The sequence below is a fragment of the Chiloscyllium plagiosum genome, chromosome 36 (genome assembly GCF_004010195.1).
Source record: "Chiloscyllium plagiosum isolate BGI_BamShark_2017 chromosome 36, ASM401019v2, whole genome shotgun sequence".
Taxonomy (NCBI): domain Eukaryota; kingdom Metazoa; phylum Chordata; class Chondrichthyes; order Orectolobiformes; family Hemiscylliidae; genus Chiloscyllium; species Chiloscyllium plagiosum.
In genome coordinates, this window is record NC_057745.1 from 21,053,014 (window position 1) to 21,080,608 (window position 27,595).

Consider the following 27,595-nt stretch of genomic DNA (forward strand, 5'->3'; position numbering starts at 1 on the left):
TTTAAGATAGAGATGAGGTGGAATTTCTTCTTAGAGGGTGGTGAATCTGCGGAATTCTTTACCACAGATGGCTGTCGAGGCTGGGTCATACTCAAGGTGGAGATAGACAGATTTTTAATCAGTAAGGGAATCAAGGATTATGGGGAAAAGGCAAGACAGTGGAGTTGAGAATTATCAGTTCACTGAATGGCAGAGAGGATCAATGGGCCGGAATGGCCTATTCCACTCCTCTGTTTCATCGTCTTAATACTTCAACGATTTATAATCCATGACGGGTGTTTGGAAGTGCCAAGTGACTGATAGTAACATGGAGATTGATTGCTTGTTCTAGGTCTGAATTCATAGAGGATAGCTGTCTTGGCCTATCTACCGATTAATGATAAAATTATGGATTTTGGGATTAAACTTTGTGGCTTGCCTTATACATGTGATAAATGAGAAACTAAGGATTTTGGGGTCAAAGTTGGGAGTTGACTCTTAATGAGATCGACTGTTACTTGGGTATGTACAGTTTGCAATGCTTGTCACCTTTCTTCACAGCTTCCAGCAGCTCCTCACTCCCTCCTTGCATCTCTCACTCTAGCTTAGTGTGCATCCCTGCCTTCCCTTCCTCCCACGATTCTGGCAGAATCTTGAGCCTCTTTGACCCAAACTCTACAGGTTGCTTTCTAAACCCTCCCATTTCTTCTTTTCCAATCTTTATCATCACTCTATTTCTCTTAACTCCTCACAAGGGTCAACAGTTACAGCTTTACAGTTTTGCTCTCTTTGATGAGTTTTTATATGCTTCTGCATTGAAAGCATATAAAGACAGAGTACTTTATTAAGGCCTTGACTTTTACTTTAGAGAGTATCGTTGTTCAGTTAATATTACCTAGTTGTGGTCTCTTTACAAAAAAACAACTTTTGTAAATCTTTGATTTTGTGCTTTCCTGATGAGGTTTTAAAAGTTGGAACCAGGAAGTCTAACATAAGAACCTCTCAAATAGGAGTAGGAGTAGGCCATTTGAACCCTCAGGCCTGCTTTGTCAGTCGATAAGATCATGACTGAATCAGAAACAGAAATTGCTGGAGAAACTCAGCAGGTCTGGCAGCATCTGTGGAGAGAAAACAGAGTTAACATTTTGGGTACAGTGACCCTTCTTCAGAACTGGTTGATCTGTTTGTGGCCTCAACTCCACTCTTCTGCCTGCACCCCCGTTACCCATGACTGATGTGTCGATCAAAATTCTAACTCAGTCTTGAATATATTTCATGACCCAGTGTTCCATTGCTCTCTGGGGGAAGAGAATTCCTACAGATGAATAACCCTCTTCCAGAAGATATTCCTTGTCATCTCCATCTTAAACAAAAGAATTCTGATTTTGAAACTGTGCCCCCTCTCATTCTGGAGGGGAAACATCCAAGGCTTATATTACATTGTTTGTTTAATCATCACATCATTGGCAGAAGTGGAACAATGGCCCCTTAAGCCTGAATCAAATTAAAAAAAGAAAATGATCACATTTAACGAACAACACATAGAAGAATGTGAGCATTTGTTTGAGAATTTTGACAAATTCACAGTTGAAGACCTCCCTGATACTGGTAACTTCACTTCCATTTTCTAATAACAACACATAATTACTTTAACCTACTGAAACAACATGCCATATGTCCAGTGGGATTCTGCCAAACGCTACTAATTCATTCTAATGTGCGGAGGTGCTTGTAAATCTTGGAAAAAACCCTGCTCGGATATCAATTGTGAAGACAAATAAATGGAAAGAAGGTGGACCAGTTTTCCACAAACAAGGTTGAGAAAGGATTGGATAGAGATGTGAAAATCATGAAAGTCCTGGCCAGATTCGATAGGGAGAAACTGTTTCTATTGGCAGTAGGATTTGGGAGCAGGGGACAGAGGTTTGAGTAAACGGTGAAACACTCAAAAAGCAACATCATACAAAATGCTTTTACGTATAGAATGGTTAGGATCTGGAATGCACTGCCTTCGTGTGGAGGCAGCAGATTCAAAAGGATGCAGCAGGTTAGAATTCTTAAAGTCAGAAATGAGGCTATTCAGCCCATCAGGTCTGTAATGACTCTGTGCACAACATTCTATCCAGACCCAGCACCCCACCCTAACTCAACCATAACCCTGCATTTCCCATAGCTAACCCATCTAGCATGTAAATGCCTGGAAACAATTTAACATGGCCAATCCACCTAACCTGTCTTTGGACCTTGGGAGGAAACTAGAGCGCCCAGAGGAAACCCACGCAGACACGGGAAGAATGTACAAACTCCACACTGACGGTTACCAAAGGGTGGAATTGAACCCGAGTCCCTGGCGCGGTGAGGCAGCAGTGCTAACCACTGAGCCACTGTGCCGCCCATTAGAGTTGCACAGCATACATCTTCAGTCCTGTTGCTGGCAAGTTCTCAGGGCCCATAGTCTTTGCAGCCTCCAAGCATTTTAGATAGCAAGTGGAGTGAATCGAATGGGCTAAAGATTGCCATCGGTGTTGCTGAGGGCCCTTGGTGGAGGAGATGGATCATCCACTCAGCACTTCTGGCTGAAAATTGTTGAATGCGCTTCAGCATTATCTTTTACACTACTGGGCTCCCCCATTATGGAGGGTAGGGATATTTGTGGAGCCTGTTCCTCCAAAGAGTTGTTTAATTGCCCACAATCATTCACAAGTGGATGTAGCAGGACTACAGACCTTAGATCGGAACCATTGGCTGTGGCATTGCTTAGCTCTGCCTATAACTTGCTTCGTATGCTGTTAGGCATGCAAGTCGCTCTGTTTGGTAACTTCACTACATTGATATCTGATTTTCAGATATGCCTGGTGCTGCTCCTGGCATGCCCTCCTACACTCTTCATTGAGCCAAGGTTGAACCTCTGGTTTGATGGTAATGGTTGAGTGGGGGAATATGCCGGGCCATGAGGTTACAGATTATGCTGGAGGACAATTCTGCTGCTGTTGATGGCCCACAGCACCTCATGGATGGAGTTGTGAGACCCGCTCAAAGTTTGTCCCATTTTGCGAGGTGGTCGTGCCACACAACACAAGCGAGTGTATTTTCAAAGTGAAGACAAAACTTTATCTCCACAAAGACTGCGCCGATGCTTATGCGACAGGCAGACTGCTGAGGAGGCCTTCTTTTCCTTTTAAGCGATTGATGTAATTGATTGAGTAGCTTGTTCGGCCATTTTAGAGGGCAGGCAACCACATTGTTGTGCGTTTGGAGTCACATGGAGGCTGGGAAAGTTCAGCAGTTCCCTTTCCTAAAGGGCGTGAGTGAGCCAGATGGGTTTTTACAACAATCCACAATGATTATCATTAGACTATTAATTCCATATTTTCATTGCATTAAAACTTATAGATTCTAACCTGGTCCCCAGATTATTACGTGTGCCTCTGGCTTACACGTCTCGCAACAATACAACTCAACATCGCCTGCACTGCAGGAGAGCACAGGCTGATGCAGGATGTTTTGGTTGGAGATGGGAGTGAGAAACCCTGCTGCTAGGAAAACATCCAACTCTAGAATTGAAAGGTCAATCCTAATAACCTCGAAGCAATGAACCATTCAAATCCACCAGGAATATCCCTATTTTTTAGGAATCATCTCCTTGTTTCTAATCAGTCTGCAACAAATAGATAAATTCTCGTACATTCACACAAACGTTCCACAGCAAACAATAACATGAACTAAAAGTTTTCATTATTGTGGGTTCTGTGTTTCTAACTGAAATACTGTGTATGTATTGTGTATTTTCTTATAAACAAATCCATTAATAGGCTATGCATAAAATAACTTTCCTACCAACATAAATTGGTGTGACACAATGAGCAACATACCAAATAATAACTGATATCTAAATTTCTCAGGTTAATTTTGTGGTTCATGTATCTTTACACTACTATAATTGCATTTAAAACATGATGTGGAGGTGCTCGTGTTGAACTGGAGTAGACAAAGTCAGAATAACATAACACCAGTTTATAGTCCAACAGATTTATTTGAAATCACAAGCTTTGGAAGCCCTATCCCTTCTGGACTTCACCTGATGAAGGAGCAGTGTTCCAAAGCCTGCAATTTCAGATAAACCTGTTGGACTATAAAACAGCAAGTTCTATAATTACAAACTTAAAACTAAGCATTCCTGTTGTGGAAACTCAGAGGGAGCTCATTAACAGTGTACAATAAACTTATTCCTAATTAGTAGGGCCCAGAAAGGGTCATTTGACGGACAAAGTATTTACGACTTACTAACTGTGTTTGCAATTCACTTCATAAAAAGTGCAATTCACTTCTGTTGAGCCAATATCCTGCATCAGTTTTGATAATACATTTTGATAGCGTAGAATTGGATTCACAGTTCATGCACACAACTATACCTACCACTTTTTCCTTGGAACAATAGAGGTGGAAATCTTTTGCAACAATAGCAGCATATTGTAGGAGGACTTTACATATGGTCTGTAATGAAAATGAAAAATATGATCACCAGGTTTCATTCAGGTAAATTCCTGGTGATTTCTTTTACGAGATAATGATGGTGCATAAATATTTTTTTGGCTCTAGTACAACATGAGAAATAAAATTTATATTTGCGAACTCAGAGACTGCATTTTTTACTGAGTTTTTATAGTTATTGTGAATTTAATCTGACTGAATATCTTTTGGATTGTCAAAGTATGTTGAAAAACCTTCTTGCATATATCAGTTAAAATAATGACAACCCAGGGAAGGAAGCACAGTAACAACTCCCTGAATCTACAGAAATGCAGTAATAACCACAGAACACACCACTTTTCAAACACTCTTAAATTGGATTAGATTAGATTAGATTCTTTACAGTGTGGAAACAGGCCCTTCGGCCCAACCAGTCCACACCGACCCTCCGAAGAGTAGCCCACCCAGGACCATTTCCCTCCTAACACTAACACTAATGGGCAATTCAGCATGGCCAATTCACCTGACCTGTACATCTTTGGACTGTGGGAGGAAACTGGAGCACCCAGAGGAAACCCACGCAGACACGGGGAGAATGTCACCCGAGGCTGGAATTGCACCTGGGACCCTGGTGCTGTGAGGCAGCAGTGCTAACCACTGAGCCACCGTGCCGCCCTGTAAGTTCTTGTTTTTTAAAAATTATGAATGCATGTACCTTAGCAAATCTTCTCATGAAGTGTGCCAGTGCCTCTGGATTAGGACATTCAAGCTTTTTGATAATCTCAAAACTTTGATTCAGTTGAGTGAAGACATCCACAACAGAGCAAGAGAACAGAGCGTGTTCTGACGTTTGTAGGAACTAGATTAGAAGAGAAAAACAAATTGGATAATAGCTAAGCTCTTGAAATAAATGAGAGCGATCTGTCAAATGTAATTTACAATCTATTCCAAAGAAAATAACATTCCTGGTTACTGTTAAATAAAATCACAAAATATTCAGAACGTGTGCGTTTTAGCTGCAAGATAAGCAAGAAAATGCATTTGAGACTTGCCCCATCTTTCTTATCTCTCTCAAGTGCTCCGTGAAGAAACTCCATTGAGACAACTTCATTTTCATCCAGCCAATCAATAGCAAAAGGCTCAAACCATCTAATAAAAACAATCAGATGATGATGTTTTATTAAAATGCAAGATTATATTCATTTTAGAGTTTTATTTACCAACAATTCTGCCAGACTATAATGTCACATTACCATGGTTTCATACACATTTCACCGTAACATACACCTTCTTATCAACATTCTCAAATATTCTTAAAATGAGGATTGTATTACACAGATATGGGCGAAAACGATATATAATTTGAAAAGTGAGAGTTACACCAGTTCATTAAGAATTGTTAACCTGGAAATCTTCTGATCTTACTGCAACTCTACGACTGAACTGTCTGTATATATCGGCTTCCCTTTCAGCAAGGGCTGGCATATATTTAATCAAAAATATCCTAAGGGTCTATAAAATATAAACAGAAAGTCCTGGAGAAACTCAATTCCCATGTGACATTTCTTCAGAACTTGCTTTCTCATTGCATGGTACAGCTAGACCTACTGGCACTTTCTTTTATTTCAGATCTCCAACATCCACTGTAGTCTGTTTTTATAAATAATGTGCCTTTTCTTTTCATTTACTAAATGCATCTTACACCATTTTAAATATTTGTGTACAATTCGAATAACTTGAAAAGGTGTTGCAAAATGGCTTGGTCTTCCTCTGAAGAATAAAAAATTCAGTTAATACTTCAGTGGAGTACTGGAGTGCTGCACGGTGGGAGATGATGTCCTTTGGAGTCAACATTAAACCATTGAAACAGTTTGGCCTTGTGTTTTCTGGTTGTTACTTGCCACTTATCAACCCAAACTAGTTATTGCCCACATCTTGCTGCTTGTGGACATGGACTACTTCAATATCGAGCAGTCATGAAGATGTCTGAAGATCGTGCATTCTTCAGTGAAGTTCCCTGCTACTACCTCATGATGGAAGGATGGTCATTGATGAAGTAGTGGAAGATGTTTGGGCCAAGGACATGACATTGAAGAACTCCTGCGGCGATGCTCCAAGAACAAAATGGTTGACCTCCATCATCCATAACTATCGAACCAGTTCTGAAGAAAAGTCACTGGACTGGAAACATTCACTCTGTTTTTCCTTCACAGATGCTGCCAAACTTACTCAGTTTCTCCAGCTATTTCTGTTTCAGATTTCCAGCATTGGCAGCTCTTTGTTTTCTTTTACCGTAACCAATGTTTTTGTGCTAGGTATGACTCTAACCAGTTGTGTTTACCCCATGATTCTTACTGACATCCAGCTTTGTCAGGGCTCCTTAGAGCTCAGTTAAATGCTGCCTTGATGTCAAAAGCAGTCACCCTGACTTCACTTCTAGAGTTTAGCCTTTTTTTTCAGGTTTGGACCAAGGCTATAGTAGGTCAGGAGTCGTGGGTGTGGTGCTGGAAAAGCATAGCAGGTCAGGCAGCATCCGAGGAGCAGGAAAATCAATGTTTCAGGCTAAAGCCCTTCATCAGGAATGAGGCTGTGAGCTGAGGGGGTGGAGAGATAAATGGAAGAGGGTTGGGACTGGGGGGGGAAGATAGCTGAGAGTGAGATAGATGGATGAGGTGGGGGGGTAAAGGTGAAAGGTTAGAGAGGAGGGTAGAGTGGATAGGTGGGAAGGAAGATGGATAGGTAGGACAGGTCATGAGGGCAGTGCCGAGTTGGTAGATTGGAACTCGGGTAAGGTGGGGGAGAGGAAATAAGGAAACTGGTGAAATCCGTATTGATGCCATGAGGTTGGACGGTCCTGAGACGGAAGATGAGGCGTTCCTCCTCCAGGCGTCGGGTGGTTAGGGAGTGGTGATGGAGGAGGCCCAGGACCTGCATGTCCTTGGCAGAGTGGAAGGGTGAGTTGGAGTGTTCGGCCATGGGGCAGTGAGTTTGGTTGGTGCGGGTGTCCCAGAGATGTTCTCTGAGGTGCGCTGTGAGTAGTTGTCCTGTCTCCCCAATGTAGAGGAGACCGCATCGGGAGCAATGGATACAGTAAACGACATGTGTGGAAGTGCAGGTAAAACTTTGATGGATTTGGAAGGCTCCTTTGGGGCCTTAGACAGAAGTGAGGTGGAGGTGTGAGCGTAGGTTTTGCAATTCCTGCAGTGGCAGGGGAAGGTGCTCAGAGGGAGGGTGGGTTGGTGGGGTGTGGACCTGACAATTGGTCAGGAGTTGAGTGTCCCTGACAGAACTCAACTTGAGTGTCAGTAAGTAGGTCATTACTCAGTGTCACTTGACAGCATTGTTGATGACCCTTCCACATGATCGAAAGTAGTCACATTGCATCACATTGCTGAACATCTGAAGGACAATGGACAATGGACAATGGATCCCTAACGGAATCGGACAATGGGTTTCCTGATATTCACACTCCGAGACCCCTCTCCCACCCCCATCCCACTCTATAACTATCACTTACTCAATCTTCAAACTTTTCTCTCAGGGTCACACCAAGCCTGGCGCCTTAAACTGGGAACACAAACAGAAACGGCTGACAAACCTCAGCAGGTCTGTGCAGAGAAAGCAGTTAATGTTTCCGATCCAGTGACCCTTCTTCAGAACATTACCTGCTACCTACCTGCCCACTCCACCTATGCGTCAATGTCCATTTAAAGTTCTCAATGTCCTTATGAAGTTCTGAAGAAGAGTTACTGGACCTGAAACGTTAACTCCGCTTTCTTTCCACAGATGCTGCCAAACCCTCTGTGTTTTTCCAGAGGTTCGGTTTCTGTTTCTGATTTGCAGCATCTGCAGTTCTTTGTTTTTTTTTTAAAGCATTCAACTGGGGGTCACACCATGACAAGGTTTTTGGAAGCAACCCTCATGGGCAAGTATATTCTTCCCCATGTAATTCCTGGCCAGCCCAAGGCACATGGGTGTGATGTGGGTGGATAAAGGTACAATACAGAGAAAAATTAAGATCTAGCATTAGGTTTAAGCAGCTTTCAACCATAAACCTTGTTTAACCAGCAACATTACTTCTTCCTTTGAATCTAAAAGGAGTATTTTGCTGTTGAATAGTTACAACTGCCAACACCAAAGGAGAGTTGAAGGTTTTAACAGGCCATATGATGCAACAAGATACTGTAAAATATCAACTTATTCACCGAGGTATGGACTTGCAGCACTTTCTATTGGTGCTGCTGTTTTGTGGCCTTCTTTCATTCTTCAAAGAACGAGAAATACTTGTTAAAAAAGACCCTTCTCAAATCATATTGTGATTGTAACTGAAATGCATCTGGTAACAGGTCCTACTTGGCCAAGTCTTCAGCAGGCCTCCTGTACGTGAGCATTTCCTTACTTTCTCTTCGCTATCTTAGAACAAATCCCTGAGGCAGAAGACTTTCTGGAATGAGGGAGGTTTTGGGAGACTGACCCCAGGGTTTGCTCCTTCATCTAAACTAAAAGGAGTAAATGATCCAGGGAGAATCCTGTATGACCAACCTAGCCAGAGCATGAATTCAAAAGCTTTCCTTCTTGGAACTGCATAAAACTATGCTGCATTTGCCTTACGGGGCTGAGATCATAAGAAGCTCATTCTAAGTAACAGGTTGTGTGTGATCAGAAGCAAAAGGTCCATTAGGGAGTAGAAACCCAGAAGAATAACACTTAATTCCTGAACCAGCCAGCCATTAAGTGCCTTCATAAATCATGTCTTGTTTCTGTCTTGATGCCTCGAGTTACAGTGCCTCTGGCTGCAGTTGTGAACAGAGCTGCACTGATGGGAGCAGGAGCCAAAGGATACACTGGACACAAAGAATGATGGAGGAACAGGTAACATTGAGGAAGCGGGGAGGGTGCAAAAGGACTTGGACAGGTTGGGACAGTGGGCAAAGAAGTGGCAGATGGCAGTGTGGGAAAGTGTGAGGTTACATACTTTGGTAGGAGGAATAGAGGCAGAGACTGTTTTCTAAATGGGGAAAGGTTTTGAAATCTGAAGCACACAGAGACTCAGGAACCTAGTTCATAATCCATTTAAGGTTAACATATAAGTGCGGTTGGCAGTCAGGAAGGCAAATGCAAAGTTAGCATTCATTTCAAGAGAGCTAGAAGACAAGAGCAGGGATGTACTACTAAGATTGTATAAGGCTCTGGTCAGACCACATTTGGAATATTGTGAGCAGTTTTGGGCCCCATATCTAAGGAAGGATATGCTGGCCTTGGAGAGGGTCCAGAGGAGGTTTACAAAAATCATCCTGAGAATGAGGGCTTGTCATTTGAGGAGCAGTTGTGGGCTTTGGGTCTGTACTTGATAGAGGTTAGGAGGATGACAGGGGATCTTAGTGAGTACTGAGAGTCCTGGATAGAGTAGACATGCAGAAGATGTTTCCACTAGTAGAATAGACCAGGAGCCAAGGGCACAGCTCACAGTGAAGGGATGACCCTTCAGAACTGAGAGAAGGAGGAAGTTTTTCAACCAGTGGGTAGTGAATCTATGGAACACAAATTGCCACAGAGGGCCGTGGAAGCCATGTTAAGTTAACGCAGAGATAGGACAGTTCTTGATTAGTAAGGGGAACAAAGGTTACGGGGTGAAAGCAGGACGATGAGGTGGAGAAATGTATCAGTCACGATTGAATAATGAAGCAGATTCAACAGGCTGAATGTTCTAATTCTGCTCCCATGGTCTTATGGTATATCTCCACCTTACCAAGAGTTCTTGCAGCCTTAGTGTCTAAACCTGAATCTTTTCTTCATCCATGTCTCAGTAACAGAATGTGTGAAAGAAGAAAATAAGTCAACCAAGATTTGCCCGTTTTTCAATTGAGTTAGCTGATGTACCATTGCCCTATCAGTAATACATGAATGAAACTGAGATTTATATCTAGATTCCTTCAAGAAGATCATGATAGCATACACTAGAATTTCCTGAATAACCAGATATATTCTATTCCAGGCAAGATATCCTTCTGCATCTTCCTTTTCCTTCTGTCTAAAAACCAACTGCTATCTCCTTTTCTCATCCAGCTGAGGCAATATGAGCAGCTGTCCCATTTAAATCTTGATAGTCACCGTCAATGCCATTATAATCAGCAAACAGGGAGCACAATTCTACTGGGTAAATTTATTAATCTCAGTGTTTCGACTTCCTGGATACAATTCAGTTTTATGGCTTAATGAGAACAGAAATCTTATTACACAGGTTGTCTGATTGGACGAAGAGCAGACAAGCAAAAACACTGTCAGCCAGTCAGGGAGATTTAAGTAATGAAATACGTCAAGGTGTCAGCATCGTGCAAAACTTTCATTAACAGAAATGACAGAAACGGGATGAGAGATTCAGAGGTAGCAGAGGCTGAAGCATTGGTTATGGCTTTGGACTATGCAGTGGATTGCATATAGCAGGATTGATAAATAATGATACAAAATGTTAATCATTTTATCCAGATGATTACAGCGGGGCAGGGGAGCTGTATGACAAACTTGGCAGCTCAGTGACAAAAGCAAATCAGAAACAAAAATTGGCCAGTGTGATAAATAGACAGGTGACTGACAAATGCTTATTCCATGTAAATTTTGAAGGCAGATTTCACCTCCTCACTCAGGATATTTTGCGACTGAATGCAGGATTAAGAGGAATGGAATCTTACAACCTCAGTATGATGAAGAAACAAGTAGCATCAGAATGCTTGGTAACTGGCAATGTGATTAATTTAGACTCAATGCCCTAAATGCAACAGAACCACTCCCTTACTGTTAAACATTCCCATCAGGTAAAGATAACCAATCAGATCGCGTACGAAACCTTGCTATTGGGATAGAACGATTTTCTGGATGATCAACAAAAACAAAATTAAATTTTGTTACTTACAAAGAATATTCTGTGACTGCATCTTTGAAAGCTGGGAGATCTCGCATATATTCATTATAAAACCATTTTACTTTAAAGTGCAAATTCATATAATCAGCACTCTTGCAAAGTCGATGCTTTTCATGCTCTGTTGTAAAGCATAAAAGGAAAATAATGTCATATTTTACTTTTCTCTGAATAAGAATTGCATCAACAAATGAATGATTTATATTTCTATACTTTCACAAAGTGTTTCAACATAATGTTATATTTCAGCGAAACAATACTATTATTAAAATAGCATTAAATTATTGATATTTCTAAATATCAGATTAATGTCATGATTTTCTGGCGATTACTCTCAAATTTTAAGCATTGTGCATACTTTAAATTGACAGTTAATTCAACAATTTCAAAAGGGTGAAATATTGAGAATTATTATATTATGGGCAGCATGGTGGCTCAGTGATTAGCACTGCTGCCTCACAGCACCAGGGACCCAGGTCCAATTCCAATCTTGGGTGACCATGTGGATTTTGCACATTCTCTACGTGTCTGCGTGGGTTTCCCATCGGTTACTCCAGTTTCTTCCCACAGTCCAAAGATTTGCAAGTTAGGTGGATTGGCTACACTAAATCTCCCCATAGCATCGAGAGATGTGCAGGTTAGGTAGATCAGCAACAGTGAATATGGGGTTATGAGGATAGGGTGAGACAGTCTGGGTGGAATGCTCTTTGGAGGGTCAGTGTGAACTCAATAGGCTGAATGGTCTCTTTCACACTAAGGATTCTATGATTATCATTCTGCTGAATACTCTGTTCATAGATAGTGAGTTAAGCTATTGGCGAGATTGAGATACAGCTGCAAAAGCAGCCACAGAGAAAAGCTGATTTGCCTTCAATCCTGACCAACGTCACTTATCCTGAAAATGTACTGGCTCCCTTGTGATTTGACTAAAACATAATCAAAATACCTTCCCGATTATGAGGATGTATAGGGAAAAAGTATCCCAAAGTTTCACATGGTTGAGGGAAGGTCCATTGTAAAACTTGATGCTCCTACTAACACTTCTCTCTTAATAAACAATGAAATTATGGTGTTGTAAAAACTTCTCAATTAATTCAGCAAAATCTTCATTTTTTGACAAATTCTGTAGATCGTCTGCAATGACCTCTGAGTCTGCTTAAACTGTTTTCCACACTGATAGGCAAGTTAATGGAATGAATCAATAGTTATACACACATATATTTTAATAAATCTTCAAGGAAAATCATGACGACCTATAATTATTTATTGGGGGTGGTAGCAAATCCGTGCTGGAAGCTATGTTCCAGTCATATCAATCAGTATGATTTCTTTAAAAGGTGGACAGTGCCTTATAAAGCCACACATGTAACATGGAAAAGCTGCCTCGTGACAAGGAAAATGACCTCAAGGAACATCACTACAGACAGCCTGATATGTAACTCCTTTATAAGCTTAGGACAGCAGCCAGCTACTCTTATTACTGTTCAGGAGTGTCCAAAGCTGTGGAAATGTGTCAAATAATAGGAAAGTTTTAAAAATGATGCTCCTATTTGCCATATTAATAACAAAGATCATAATCTGCACAGTCTTAGGTTTTAAATGCGATATGCCTAGAAATTTCCAATTCATTTGCCAGCCTATTATATAAATGTACTGCGACAGCAATTAGCTGTCTGCTCCTGCTAAAATATAACTTAGATTCCACTCTTTAAAAATGCAATGTTGAACGGATTACTGGAAATGAATTCATGAATTGCAGAATCAGGAAACATTATTTCCCGTATTCTGCAAGAGTGAAGACAGCTGAGTAAGACATGAATTTTACATCACACATTATTTAGACAGTGTTTGGTGCAAATCTATATTTTTAAGTTCAATTGGCTTCATTGTATTTTCATATTTGTTGATTTATTGTTCCCAAAAGAATTCAGTTAAAATATGATTCCTTCTGCTTTGACAAGAAGTTATCTACATCCACCTTAAAAATATTCAGTGATTCCCACCTCCACTCCCATCTGAGGTACATCATTTCAAAGTTGCATAACCATCTGAAAGGAAAGAAAATCCCCACCATCTTGGTTCTAAAAAGGGTGACTCCTAATTTTAGAAGTGTCCTCAAATTCAGGACTTATTCACAAAAGGAAACATTGTTTCCAAAGACATATTGTCAAGATCATTCAGATTCTAATAAACTTCAAACAAGTCACCCTTTTGCTCCTCTCAACTCTTGTGAAAACAAGCCGAGTTTGCTCAACCTTTCTTCATAAGGAATTCAAGGTATCAATCTAGTAAACGTCATCCAATCACCTTCAATGTATTTATAACCTTCCTTAAATAAGGAGACCAAAAGTGCACACAGTATTCAGAACACTGTTTCACCAATGCCCTGTTTAACTGAAGCGTGATGTCTTTACGTTCATGGTGAACTCTTCTCGTGGTGAAGCAGAGCATTCCATTTGCCCTCTTGATGACTAGCATATGAGGTTTTTGAGCCTCATGCCCTAGATCACTTAAATCCTTCTACACCTCAGAATTCTGCTGTCATTCACAGTTTAAAGTATACTCTGCTTTTTTATTCTTCCTGCCAAAGTGAACACCTTCACATTTTCTGACTTGATACTCCATCTGCCAGATTTTTGCCTACTCACTTAACCTAGTTATATTGGTCTGCATCCTTGTTATGTTATTTTCACAACATACTTTTCCACCGAGTTTTGTGATATTTATAAATTTAGTCATTACATCTTTGATTGCCTCATCTAAATCATTGATATGAATTGTCAAAGATTGAGGGTTCAGCACAGATGTGCGCAGGGAATCATATCCTTAGTTATAGATTTTTTAAAACCTGCAGATGCTGGAATCCAAGGTAGACAAGCAGGAGGCTGGAAGAACACAGCAAGCCAGGCATCAGAAGGAGGAGAAGTCAACGTTTCAGTACTGAAAAAGGGTTACACCCAAAACATTGACTTCTTCAGCTCCTGATGCTGCCCGGCTTGTCGTGTTCTTCTAGTCTCCTACTCGTCATAGCCTGCTAACTTGAAAAAGACCGTATTTGTGCATGTTCTCGGTTTTCTATCAGCCAGCCAATCTTGTAGCCATGCTGGTATGTTATCCCCCACTTTACGCAATCATCTTTTAGGTGGATCATGTCAAACACCTTCTGAAAATCCAAGCACAGCATATCAATGGGCAGGACATAAGTGACACTTTGAAAGAAAACTAAAATTACAACTTGTGACAAAATATATGGATGCTTGCATTACTAAGATGTAATTAGTATATGTCCTAATAATCAATAATTGATGTGTGCCATACATTGATTTTACTTTGAAATGGACATTATACTAAACAAATATTTACAACATTGAATGGACAGATTCATTCAAATGTCACATTTAAGATTGCTGAGAGTTTCAAGTTTCCAAACAACTTCTAAACTGCAAGTCTCCCCTTACTGAAAAACTATTAAGGTTGGATTAACTTTAAGATATAAAAACAGAATTCGCTGGAAAAGTTCAGTAGGTCTGACAATATATATGGAGAGAAATCAGAGTTTCGGGTTGAGTTACCCTTCAAGATTGGAGGACGGTTCACTTGACCTGAAACATTAACGCTGATTTCTCTCCACATATGCTGCCAAACATGTTGAGTTTCTCCAGCAACTTTTGGTTTTGGATTTCTGATTTACAGCATCTGTAATTGTTTCGGTTTTAACTTCAAAGTATGTTTATCTGGCTTGCAAACTCTGCTCTGAAGCTTACACCATCCTGACTTGGGAATATATTATCTTTCTTTCATTGTTGCTGGGTCGGAATCCTGGATTTCCTCTCCTAACTACACTGAGAAGTGCCCTTACCACGCAGACTGCAGCGGTCCACTCACCACTGTCTCCTCTAAGGCAATTAACAACGGGCAATAAATGGTGGCCATGCCATATTCCCTGAACAACTAACAGATAAAGTTCAAAAGGAGAGCATTATTATGGAGGCTATTTGTTGTGTGTGATGAGCTAAAGTGGACTTCTATCATCTATGTTGTCTTATAATTTTTTTTATTCAGTGGATGTTCATGTCACTGGGAGATGTTCACCACAACTACAATACAGTCGGTTTTGCCATAACACGCATTTCCTTATTGCCAATTGGCTATAATGAAGAATTTGGACCACTACTTGTAGAATGTGAAATGCCCTTACCTACGTGATTCTGGTCCCATTGGCTTAAATGGTGCCACTATTACGCAATTTTCTTATAACGCAGGATCGCAAGGGAACGGAACTATCGCGTTATATCAGAACAGACTGGAGGTGGTGTCGGAAGCATCAAAGTACATGTTAGTCCTGCAAACAAGGCGTCAGCAGATATCACTGACAAGGGACACATTCATGTGTGGAACGTTTGGAAGATTTTGGCTTTCCATCAATAGAAGCTTCGTACATGACTTCGTCAAAGTTTGGAAGCTGTACTGCCATCAATCCTAGATGGAAGAGATGTCAATCTTGCTAATCATTTTCGGCGCACCCAACACATTGTTGTGCTTGGTTAATATGCATTAATGAACTGCATTCTTAATGAAATGAACATATTAAACAAAAATGAATTACTACTTGTTAAGATTGCAGAACTCAAGTGACACTTTTCAGTTCCATGTCACAGCTAAAGAAAAATAATTCAGCTCTTCTCTTGATTATCTCATGGTTTAAAAAGGAATCAAAAATTGTAGTGAAACTTTGGAGCTTTCACAGAAAAAAGATCCCAATAGAAAACCTCACGAAATTCATCCTCATTCAATAATTGTTAATATCTTCAATTTGTAATAAATAAAAATATTTTCTAAACTGGTGCTGTCTTTCTCCAAATTTGGTCATTCACCAAAGCAGTGGAATATCACTGTAATTGATATCTTGTGGTTTCCAATTCTTTCATCTCAAACCAATAGTAAGGTCAAAGTGAGTAATCAATTGTCCATTAACATAATTTAATTCTCTTTATTTTAGGGCAAATAAATATGCAGCATTGACAATCAATTTAAATTTATTTACACTGATTTATTGAGACCAAACCCTCCATATGAATGATAAATATTTGCTTTGTGAAGCCAATTGGGAGCTTATGTGCTGTAAAGATTTCAATTCATATTGTATCTTTTACCGAGTCCTTAATTAGTGGGAACTTTGTCGCAGTCACTCAAGTTCTACACTCCAAAGATTCATGAGGCTAACTAAAAATGAAGTTACTTAGACTTTTTTTTCTGATTATGTGAAGTGAAGGGGAATAGTTGTTTGACGCCTATTAATTATTCTCCCTCAAATTCAGCAATGCTGATTAAAACTGTTGTAAATAAACTATGAGTAATAACATGGGGCCTTGACATAAGAGCTTCTGACAAATGAACTACTGGGGAACAAGCTGTTAGGAGACACATTGGTGTTGGTTAATTGATGAGCAATGGTGTTCCTCTAATTTCTGGTACATCACAGAACACTTATGAAGACAGTACAACTCATAATCAGCTTTGCTGTTGATAATGACCAGTTATACAATTCAGTATAAAATCAGATGCTTAAGGCCGAATCCCGAATTATCATCATTTTACAATCATTGAATTCCAACAGTGTGGAAGCAGGCTATTCAGCCCATCGCATTCACACGGACCCTCTGAAGAGCATCCCAGCCCCAGACCTACTCCCTACCCTATCCCTGTAACCACATATTTCCCATTGCTAACCCACCTAGCCACCTGTGGGAGGAGACTAGAGGAAAGCCACGCGCAGACAGCAGAATGTGCAAACTCCACACAGGCAGTCGCCTGACAATGGAATCGAACCTGGGTGCTGTGAGGCAGCAGTGCTAACCACTGAGTGACTGTGGTGCCCCCTTGTTTTGCTTATTTCAATACTGAACTATTTTGCAGATGTAAAACTCCCAATATCGATTCAGATTGAGCTTCTGTTAAAGAAACTTATTGACGCTGAACACCACAACCCCTGAACATCAGAAAGGCCATTATAACTGTTGGCCATGGCTGATTTGACCCAATCTATGTTAATGCTGGTCACTTTTAGTTACAAAATCTATAAATTCATTTCCTTGATGTGGGCTCAGAATACATTTCTGTTATATCTGCCTCCAGCTGTGGAACACATCCTGCCATTGGACGATATGCAGTTTGTCTGTGGAGAGAGAGAGAGAGGGGGAGTTAACATTTCAAGTCCATTATGATTCTTCTTTGGAACTGGCTGCTAAGAAGAGTCATATTTGATTTGAAACGTTAATTCTGTTTTTCCACAGATGATGCCAGACCTGCTGTTTTCTCCAGCACTTTGTTTTTAGTTTACAGTTCCAGCATCCACAGTAGTTTGTTTTTGTGTTGATGTTTATCTGTGCTGTTTGTGAGGCAGAACTAATGTGTAATGAACTATTTACATGTTAAGACAATGCCGTGATTTTTTTCTTCATCGTGCCATAGTAAATCCTTTGATTTAATAACAGATAACAATGTTGAAATGTCTTTCATGAGTAATTCTACCTCCTGAATCAGGTTTAATTACAAGCAGACACCCGGCAACACATAAATTATTCAGACTTTACCAACAGAACTGGGGTAAAAAAAGGGCATTGAGAAATTTGCATCTTGTGGTTACTGGTGCTCAATGAGCTTGAATTCTGTCCATTTACTTTTAATAGCTGTTAAATATTTGTGCACCATCTGTCACATCGACACTGAGGGAAAATTTCACACCAAAGTGTCCTGATTAAGATAAGAGAGTTATACATTGGGAGATTACTGCATCCTCTCTCTCTCAAAGTTTTCATTCAGATTTTGGTCAAGATTTTCTCCTTGTTTGAGCGTTAGAATCATTTTATAGTGAGATTCTCTCTGGGAAGACTGCATGAAACATTAATTTGTCATTCCAAACTCAAGGATCTAAATTTTAACTAATACAAAACATTAAGTTATTGTGCCTTAAAAATAAGTTGCTTCCTGTCTGCAGTATACAAAATGGATACAAGGTCAAGGAAATGATACTGTAACATTAAAAATCTATTCTTGAAATCTGGGCAGTGTAGGCAGTTGGGAGGTCTGTTGCAGCTGTATGGAACATTGGTTTGGCCACTTCTGGAATACTGCATGCATTTCTGATCTCCTTGTTATAGGAAGGATGTTGAGAAACTTGACAGTGTTCAGAAAAGATTTACAAGGTTATTTGCCAGGGTTTAAGTAATAGAGAGGGGCTGAATAGGCTGAGGTTATTTTCCCTGGAGCATCGGAGGCTGAGGGGTGACATTTTCGAAGGTTAATAAAATCATGAGGAGCATGGCTAGGGTGAACAGCCAAAGTCTTTTCCCTCAGGTACAGGTGTCCAAAACTAGACATCATAGGTTTAAGGCAAGAGGGGAAAAATTTAAAAGGGACCTAAGGGACAACTTTTTCACACAGAGGGTGGTGCGTGTATGGAATGAGCTGCCAGAGGAAGTGGTGGAGGCTGGTACAATTGCAACATTTAGACCATAGAACATACAGCATAGAACAATACAGCGCAGAACAGGCCCTTCGGCCCTTAATGTTGCACCGAACTGTGAACTATTCTCAGCTCGTCCCCCTACACTATCCCATCATCATCCACGTGCTTATTCAAGGATTGTTTAAATCTCCCTAATGTGGCTGAGTTAACTACATTGGTAGGTAGGGCATTCTATGCCCTTACCCCTCTCTGAGTAAAGAACCTGCCTCAGACATCTGTCTTAAATCTATCACCCCTCAATTTGCAGTTATGCCCCCTCGTACAAGCTGATGTCATCATCCTACGAAAAAGACTTTCACTGTCTACCCTACCTAATCCTCTGATTATCTTGTATGTCTCTATCAAGTCCCCCCTTAGCCTTCTTCTTTCCAATGAGAACAGACCCAAGTCTCTCAGCCTTTCCTCATAAGAACTTCCCTCCAGACCAGGCAACATCCTGCATGTTTTCCAATGTTTCCACATCCTTCCAGACATATGGCAACCAGAACTGTACACAATATTCCAAGTTTGGCCACACCAGCGTTTTGTATAGTTGCAGCATGATATTGCAGCTCCGGAACTCAATCCCTCTACGAATGAAACCTAACACACTGTATTCCTTCTTAACTGTATTTTTTTTTCACCCGCCGCCCCCCCCCCCAACACCCCTCGCTGCTGCCCACCTTGAAAACGGCCGTTTGCTGCTCCCTCCCACCCAGCGCCTCTGATCCCGGGTTCCACCCAGCAGTCCATTTAAAAGGCATCTGGGTAGTTATATGAATAGGAAGGGTTAAGAGGATATGGGCCAAATGCTGGCAAATGGGACTAGATTAATTTAGGATATCTGGTCAGCATGGACGTGTTGGACCAAAGGGTCTGCTTTCATGCTGTATATCTCTATGACTCGGCCAGACTGCTGACTGGACCTGCCCGTGAACCATGAGAACTCGCAGGGTGAAGATGTGCTAGCATTACTTAGAACCTTCCAGAATCTTATCCTGGTAATGATAATAGGTCAGTATTACACAGCAGCATGGTGTAGATCTTGAAAGTGAGTGTGTTTCCATACTGATGTTGCTCTTTCCCATGAAACCATGCATTTGGGAGGGGCTGCTGAAGAACACTCAACAGATTTACTGAGACTGTTTCCTGTAGATGCAGCCACTTACAGAGGTTTACAAAATCATAAATGGCATAGATAAGGAGAATAGCCAATGCCTTTTCCCAGCAAAAGGGAGTCCAAATCTAGAGGACAAAGGTTTAAGGTGAGAGGTAAAGATTTGACAGGGACCTGAGGAGCAACTTTTTCACTCAGAGGGTGGTATGCGTATGAAATGAACTGCCAGAGGAAGTGGTAAAGTCAGGCACAATTACAATATTTAAAATACTTTTGGATGGGTACATGAATAGGAAAGGTTTAGAGGGAAAAGGGCCAAATGCCGGCAAATGGGATTATTTCAGTTTAGCATACCTGGTCGGCATGGACGAGTTCAACTGAAGAGTCTGTTTCAATGCTGTATGACTCCATGACCCCATGAAATTTAAGCAAATGGATGCTGACAAACAGGCCAATTTCGTCCAAGGTGGTGGTCAAGTTACTTGAGTGCTGAACCCTGTAGTTTCTCTCTTTCTAAATGATACTATTCTTTATTTCTTCATGGGATATGGGCATTTCTGGCTAGGCCAATATTTATTGCTCATCCTGAATCACTCTTGAGAAGCTGTTAGCATGTTGATTGAGAGTCATATAGCACAGAAAAGGCCATTGAGCCCATCAAGTCTACACTGACCTATCTACACTAATCCCACTTTACAACACATGACCCATAGTCTTGGATGTTATAACATTTCAAGTGCTCACCCATGTACTTTTTAAAGGTTGAGGGACATGCATAGTAAAGCTAGGAGGAGTTCCAGGATTTTTGCTTAAAACTGCCCACCAATTTGGAAAGTAGTTGCCACCCGACATATTTTTACATTATATGCCATTACTCCATCTGCCAAACCTCAAAGCCCAGTTATAGCACTTTTCAGAACCTTTGAGAGCTCCCCAAAACTTGCTTTCCTCCCAACATTTGCATCAATATTATATGATCAATTCCTTCATCCAAATTATTCATATATATTTGGAATGGTTGAGACCCTAGCATTCAACCCAGTGGGATCAGTAGTTGAAGTGAATGTTGCACAGCAAGTGACTGCTACTGTAACCATGTAGGTTTATAATAGAGTATTCAATATAGAAGCTACTGCTGGAATTTTCCCAGTTTTTGTTTGAAGTGTGGCGGAGTATTGTGCCCTCACTGCTGAGATAACTCACCCCACTGCCTGCCAATCTGCTCATTAATTACTTCACCCTTTTATTTAGATGCATGCCCAGTTTTTATATTTAATGGCTGCTGTGATTTTAAACTTTATAAACAATTTGGCTTAGACATCTTCTGTGACAACCACAGAGATTAATTCATTCACAAGGGCCTTTAAACACAAAATATCATAGTTTTTCCCCTGAAAAAGAAATAAAGCACCGTTCCAATGAAAAATAATTAGTGGACAACCAACTAAACATTTTAATAAGTGAACATCACTATTGGTCATCAGCCAAATCGTCTTTTCTCTGAATTAACACAACAGTAGCCTCAAGAGTATGAGTGAATTCTGCAGTGTGATGGTTAGTCATTGCAGCATTAATTCTGGGAATTACGAGGTATCTGTCTGTTTTCTGTGGAAGGCTTATCTGAAAGGACTCACTTGAGCGGCACTGAGCACTTGGAATAGTTCTTCATTAGCTCTCAGCTCGTGATGGGAGTGCACATTAAGCTTTAATTTTCAGTACCCGAAAAGAGATAACCACACAGCTGCTGATTGACAAACAATTTGAAAGATTCGGAAGGAAAGAAGGCAAATGGACTAACTTTGATCTCCAGCATCTGCAGACCTCACTTTCTCCCCAAATGGACTGAATGCCCAATGTTCCTGTCAAGGTTCAGCCATACTGGTGACACGCATAGGGTGGATAACATCATCTGCCCATTTACAGGTGCTGTTCACACCCTGAAACTGGATCTTGCCTGATAGGTGCATGCCTGGAGCTCACATGATTCCAGTGTTGTGAGGCCACGAGACTAGCTCAGTAAATGGAGGCAGATTATTTCACCTCAGCTGTCATCGGCAGCATTTCATCAAAACATGCAACCTATAAATGGGTGCAATCCAATCTTAATTTTTAAAAATTCCTTCATGGGATGTGACCTTCACTGGATGGACTTGCAGTTAATGCCCATCTTTAATTGCCCAGAGGGCAATTAAGAGTCGGCCATATTGCTGTGGATCTGGACTCTCAGGTGAGGACTGCAGATCACTTTTCCTAAAGGACATTAGTGAACCGGATGGGTTTGTTTCTGACAATTGGCAAAGATTTATTATTAAACACTTAATTCCAGATTATTGTTGAATTCAAATTCCACCATCTGCCATGTGGGATCAGATCTAACCTCAGCAGTCCTGCCACATCTAGTTGTGAATGGCGGTGGGCAATTAAACAACTCACTGGAGGACGAGGCTTCACAAATATCCCCATCCTCAACGATGGAAGGGTCTAACACATCAATGTAACAGATAACGTTGAAGTATTCGCAGCCATCTTCAGCCAGAGGTGTTGATTGAACGATCCATCTCAATTCCATCCATAGATCCTCAGCATGACCATTTCTTGGGAAAATAAGGCAGGGCAGGTGACTGAGGTGTCAGTGGGGGAGCACTTTTGGGCCAGCGACCATTAGTCTATTAGTTTTAAAATAGTGATGGAAAAGGTCATACCAGTTCTAAAAGTTGAAGTTCTAATTGGAGGAAGGCCAATTTTGACGGTATTAGGCAAGAAGTTTCAAAAGCTGTTTGGGCGCAGATGTTCGCAGGTAAAGGGACGGCTGGAAAATTGAGAAGCCTTTAGAAAGGAGATAACGAGTGTCCAGAGAAAGCATATTCCTGTTACGGTGAAAGGAAAGGCTGATAGGTATAGGGAATGCTGGATGACCAAAGAAATTGAGGTTTTTGTTAAGAAAAGATGGAAGCATATGTCAGGTATAGACAGGATACATTGATTGAATCCTTAGAACATTATAAAGACTGGAGGAGTATACTTAAGAGAGGAATCAGAAGGGCAAAGAGGGGACATGACATAGCTTTGGCAAATAGAGTTAAGGAGAATCCAAACGATTTTTTACAAATGCATTAAGGACAAAAGGGTAACTAGGGAGAGAATAGGGCCCCTCAAAGATCAGCAAGGCAGCCTTTGTGTGGAGCTGCAGGAGACGGAGGAGATACTAAACAAGTATTTTGCATCAGTATTTACTGTGGAAAAGGACATGGAAGATCTATGATTTGGAGATGCCGATGTTGGACTGGGGTGTACAAAGTTAAAAATCACATAACACCAGGTTATAGTCCAACAGATTTAATTGGAAGCACACTAGCTTTCGGAGTGCTGCTCCTTCATCCACAACACCTGATGAAGGAGCGGCGCTCTGAAAGCTAGTGCTTCCAATTAAATCTGTTGGACTATAACCTGGTGTTGTGCGATTTTTAACATGAAAGATCTAGAATGTAGGGAAATAGATGGTGACATATTGAAAAATGTCCATATTACAGAGGAGGAAGTGCTGGATGTCTTGAAATGCATAATAGTGGATAAATCCCCAGGACCTGATCAGGTGTACCCGAGAACTCTGTGGGAAACTAGGGAAGTGATTGCTGGGCCTCTTACTGAGGTATTTGTATCATTGATAAGCACAGATGAGGTGCCGGAAGACTGGAGGTTGGCTTACGTGGTGCCGCTGTTTAAGAAAGGTGGTCAGGACAAGCCAGGGAACTATAGATCAGTGAGCCTAATGTCGGTGGTGGGCAAGTTGTTGGAGGGAATCCTGAGGGACAGGACTTATATGTATTTGGAAGAGCAAGGACTGATTAGGGATAGTCAGCATGGTTTTGTGCATGGGAAATCATGCCTCACAAACTTGATTGAGTTTTTTGAATAAGTAACAAAGAGGATTGATGAGGGCAGAGCAGTGGATATGATCTATATGGACTTCAGTAAGGCATTCAACAAGGTTCCCCACGGGAGACTGGTTAGCAAGGTTAGATCTCATGGAATGTAGGGAGAACTAGCCACTTGGATACAGAACTGGCTCAAAGACAGAGCGTGGTGGTGGAGGGTTGGCTTTCAGACTGGAGGCTTGTGACCAGTGGAGTGCCACAAGGATCGGTGCTGAGTCCTCTAACTTTTCGTCATTTACATAAATGATTTGGATGTGAGCATAAGAGGTGCAGTTAGTAAGTTTGCAGATGACACCAAAATTGGAGGTTCGACGTTTCGGGCATAAGCCCTTCTTCAGGAACGTCGTTTCCCGAAACGTCGATTCTCCTGTTCCCTGGATGCTGCCTGACCTGCTGCGCTTTTCCAGCAACACATTTCCAGCTCTGATCTCCAGCATCTGCAGACCTCACTTTCTCCTCGGACATTGGTTAGGCCACTGTTGGAATATTGCATACAATTCTGGTCTCGTTCCTATCAGAAAGATGTTGCAAAACTTGAAAGGGTTCAGAAAAGATTTATAAGGATGATGCCAGGGTTGGAGGATTTGAGCTATAGGGAGAGGCTGACCAGGCTGGGGCTGTACTCCATGGAGCGTCGGAGGCTGAGAGGTGACCTTATAAAGGTTTATAAAGTCATGAGGGGCATGGCTAGGATAAATAGACAAAGTCTTTTCCAGGACTAGAGGGCACAGCTTAGGGTGAGAGGGGAAAGATATAAGGGACACTCAGAGGGTGATACGTGTATGGAATGAGCTGCCAAAGGAAGTGGTGGAGGCTGGTACAATTTCAACATTTAAAAGGCATTTGGATGGGTATATGAATAGGAAGGGTTTGGAGGGATATGGGACAGATGCTGGCAGGTGGGACTAGATTGGGTTGGGATATCTGGTCGCTACGGATGAATTGGACTGAAGGGTCTGTTTCCGTGCTGTACATCTCTATGACTCCATTAAATTTACCAGTCTTCAGCCAATTCAATTGATGCCACATGATGTCAAGAAACGGCTGGAGGCACTGGATACCGCAAAGTCTATGCGCCCTGGCAACATTCTGGCAGTAGCATTGAGGGCTTGTGCTCCAGAACTTGCTGCAACCTAGCCAACCTTTCCCAGCACAGTTACAACACTGACATCTATCCAACGACGTGAAGAATTGCCCAGGTATGTCCTGTACACAAAAAGCAGGACAAATCCAACCCAATCAATCATCACCTCATCAGTCTACTTTCAGTCCACAGTAAAGAGATGGAAGGTGTTAAGCATGTTATGGACTAGACCAAACTTCCTCAAAATATATTATGAAGACAGCCTAAGCCTAGCTTTTTCATATTTTAAAAGGTGAGTGTAAAGCATTGTGTTCCAGGTGCAAGTTGATTGGTGAAACGACCAGTCATGAAGCAAAAAACACTTTCTTCTTATACACCAGTTAAAATACAGACAAAACAAGAATGAGAAAACAGCTCAACTGTAACTCTATCAAAATACTTAACAAAATAATAAATATGTTAACCAGTATTAACATTGTTCTAAGAGAGAGAGAGAGAGAGAGAACTGAAGTGTTTTGCAATAGTACGGGGAGAGTTACAGCAGCTTCCTAACCCTAACAGCTACTAAAAGTTAAACTAATAACCTGGTTCTGTGGGAGCTTGACCCCAGCCACTCATGCTGCTTCAATTGTTCCAATTTTAAATAAAAATATCCAGGGCTTCATGGGCTGTTTACTTTCTTGATTTGGAACAGATGGCTCTCCACTTAATCTCTTTTATTTTAAAAAAGGACAACATACATCTCTTAAAGCCACAGTATTATCACAAGCAGCACCTGCTCAGTAACAACCTGCTCAGTGATGCCCAGTTTGGGTTCTGCCAGGGCCACTCAGCTCCTGACCTCAACCAGCCTTGGGTCAAACATGGACAAAAGAGCTGAATTCCAGAGGTGAGGTGAGAGTGTCAGCCCGTGACATCAGGGCTGCATTTGACTGAGTGTGACATCAAGGAGCCCTCGCCAAATGGGAGTCAATGGGAATTAGGAGGAATCTCTCTGGTTGGAGTCATACCTGGCACTTAGGAAGATGATTGTGATTGTTGGAGGTGAGTCATCTGAGCTGCAGGCCATCTTTGGAGGAATTCCTCAGGGTCTTGTTCGAAGCTCAATGATCTTCAGCTACTTCATCAATGACCTTTCCTTCATCATAAGATCAGAAGTGGGAATGCTTGCTGATGATTGCACAATGTTCAGCACCATTCGCCACTTCTCAGATACTGAAGCAGCCAATGTTCAAATGCAGCAAAACAATATCCAGGGTCACCAGACCCAAAACATTAACTCTGATTTCGCTTCACAGATGCTACCAGCGTTACTGAGCAGGTTATTACTTTTCCAGGAACTTCTGTCTTTGTTGTTGTTGAAGACAATATCCAGGCTTGAGTTGTAAAGTGACAAGTAACGTTCATACACAACACAAATGCCAAGCAATAACCATCTCCAATAAGATGAAAGTGAGGGCGAAAGTGATTCCTGATGAAGGGCTTTTGTCCAAAACGTCGATTCTCCTGCTCCTCGGATGCTACCTGACCTGCTGTGCTTTTCCAACACCACACTCTCGACTCTCATCTCCAATAAGAGACAATCCACCCATTATCCCTTGACATTCAATGGTATTACCATCAATGCATCTGCTTTTATCAACATTCTAAGAGTCACTGTTGACCAGAAACTCCAATGGACTTGCCACATAAACGCAGTGGCTACAAAGGTCAGAAGCTAAGAATACTGTGGTGAGTACCTCCCCTCCTGACTCCCAAAAACCTGTCCACTATCCAGAAGGCACAAGTGTGATGGAAAACTCCTCACTTTCCAGGATGAATGCAGGTGCAAAAACACTCAAGAAGCGTGACACCATCAGGACAAAGCAGCCCGCTTGATTGTCACCACATCCACAAATATCCACTCCCTCCTCCACCAACGAGACTCAGGAGCACCAGTGTATACTATGCACAATATGCATTGCAGAAATTCACCAATGATCCTCAGACAGCATCTTCCAAACCCCCAATCACTACCATCCAGAAGGACAAGGGCAGTAGATACATGGGAACACCAGCACCTTCAAGTTCCCCTCCAAGCCACTTACCATCCTGACTTGAAAATATCTCGCTGTTCCTTCATGCTTGCTGAATTAAAGTCCTGGAATTTCTTGCTGGACAATAATGTGGGTCAACTCACAGCATATGGGTTGCAGCGGTTCAAGAAGGCAGCTCAGCACCATCTTCCGAAGGGCCATTAGGGACAGAGTCAGATGTCACACAACACTAGGTTACAGTCCAACAGGTTTATTTGAAATCACAAGCGTTCGGAGCGATGCTCCTTCGTCAGCTGACGAAGGTCAGCGTTCCAAATGCTTGTGAATTCAAATAAACCTGATGGACGATAACCTGGTGTCATGTGACTTTTGACCTTGTCCACCCCAGTCCAACATTGGCACCTCCATAACTAGGGACAGGCAATAAATGCTGGCTCCCATCTGACAGCCACATCCCATCAGTGAGCGAGATAAACCTGGGTCAGATTATTTTAACTCTGCTCACCTCCTAATTGGGCTGTTCAATTTTGTCATTGTCAACTCCTGTCACC

At 41.5% G+C, this 27,595-nt stretch overlaps 1 protein-coding gene across 5 annotated transcripts in view; it reads right to left on the reverse strand.

Moving 5' to 3' along the window:
• Positions 1-27,595, reverse strand: part of LOC122541034 (protein unc-13 homolog C) — a 358,819-nt gene that overhangs the window by 103,596 nt on the left and 227,628 nt on the right. For all 5 annotated transcript variants that reach the window (XM_043677514.1, XM_043677512.1, XM_043677513.1 and 2 more), the window contains 4 exons: positions 11,360-11,486; positions 5,502-5,598; positions 5,165-5,308; positions 4,396-4,473 (listed from right to left, as the gene is read on the reverse strand). In XM_043677514.1, the coding sequence (XP_043533449.1) occupies positions 4,396-4,473; positions 5,165-5,308; positions 5,502-5,598; positions 11,360-11,486 (446 nt within the window). The remainder of the gene's footprint in view (positions 1-4,395; positions 4,474-5,164; positions 5,309-5,501; positions 5,599-11,359; positions 11,487-27,595) is intronic.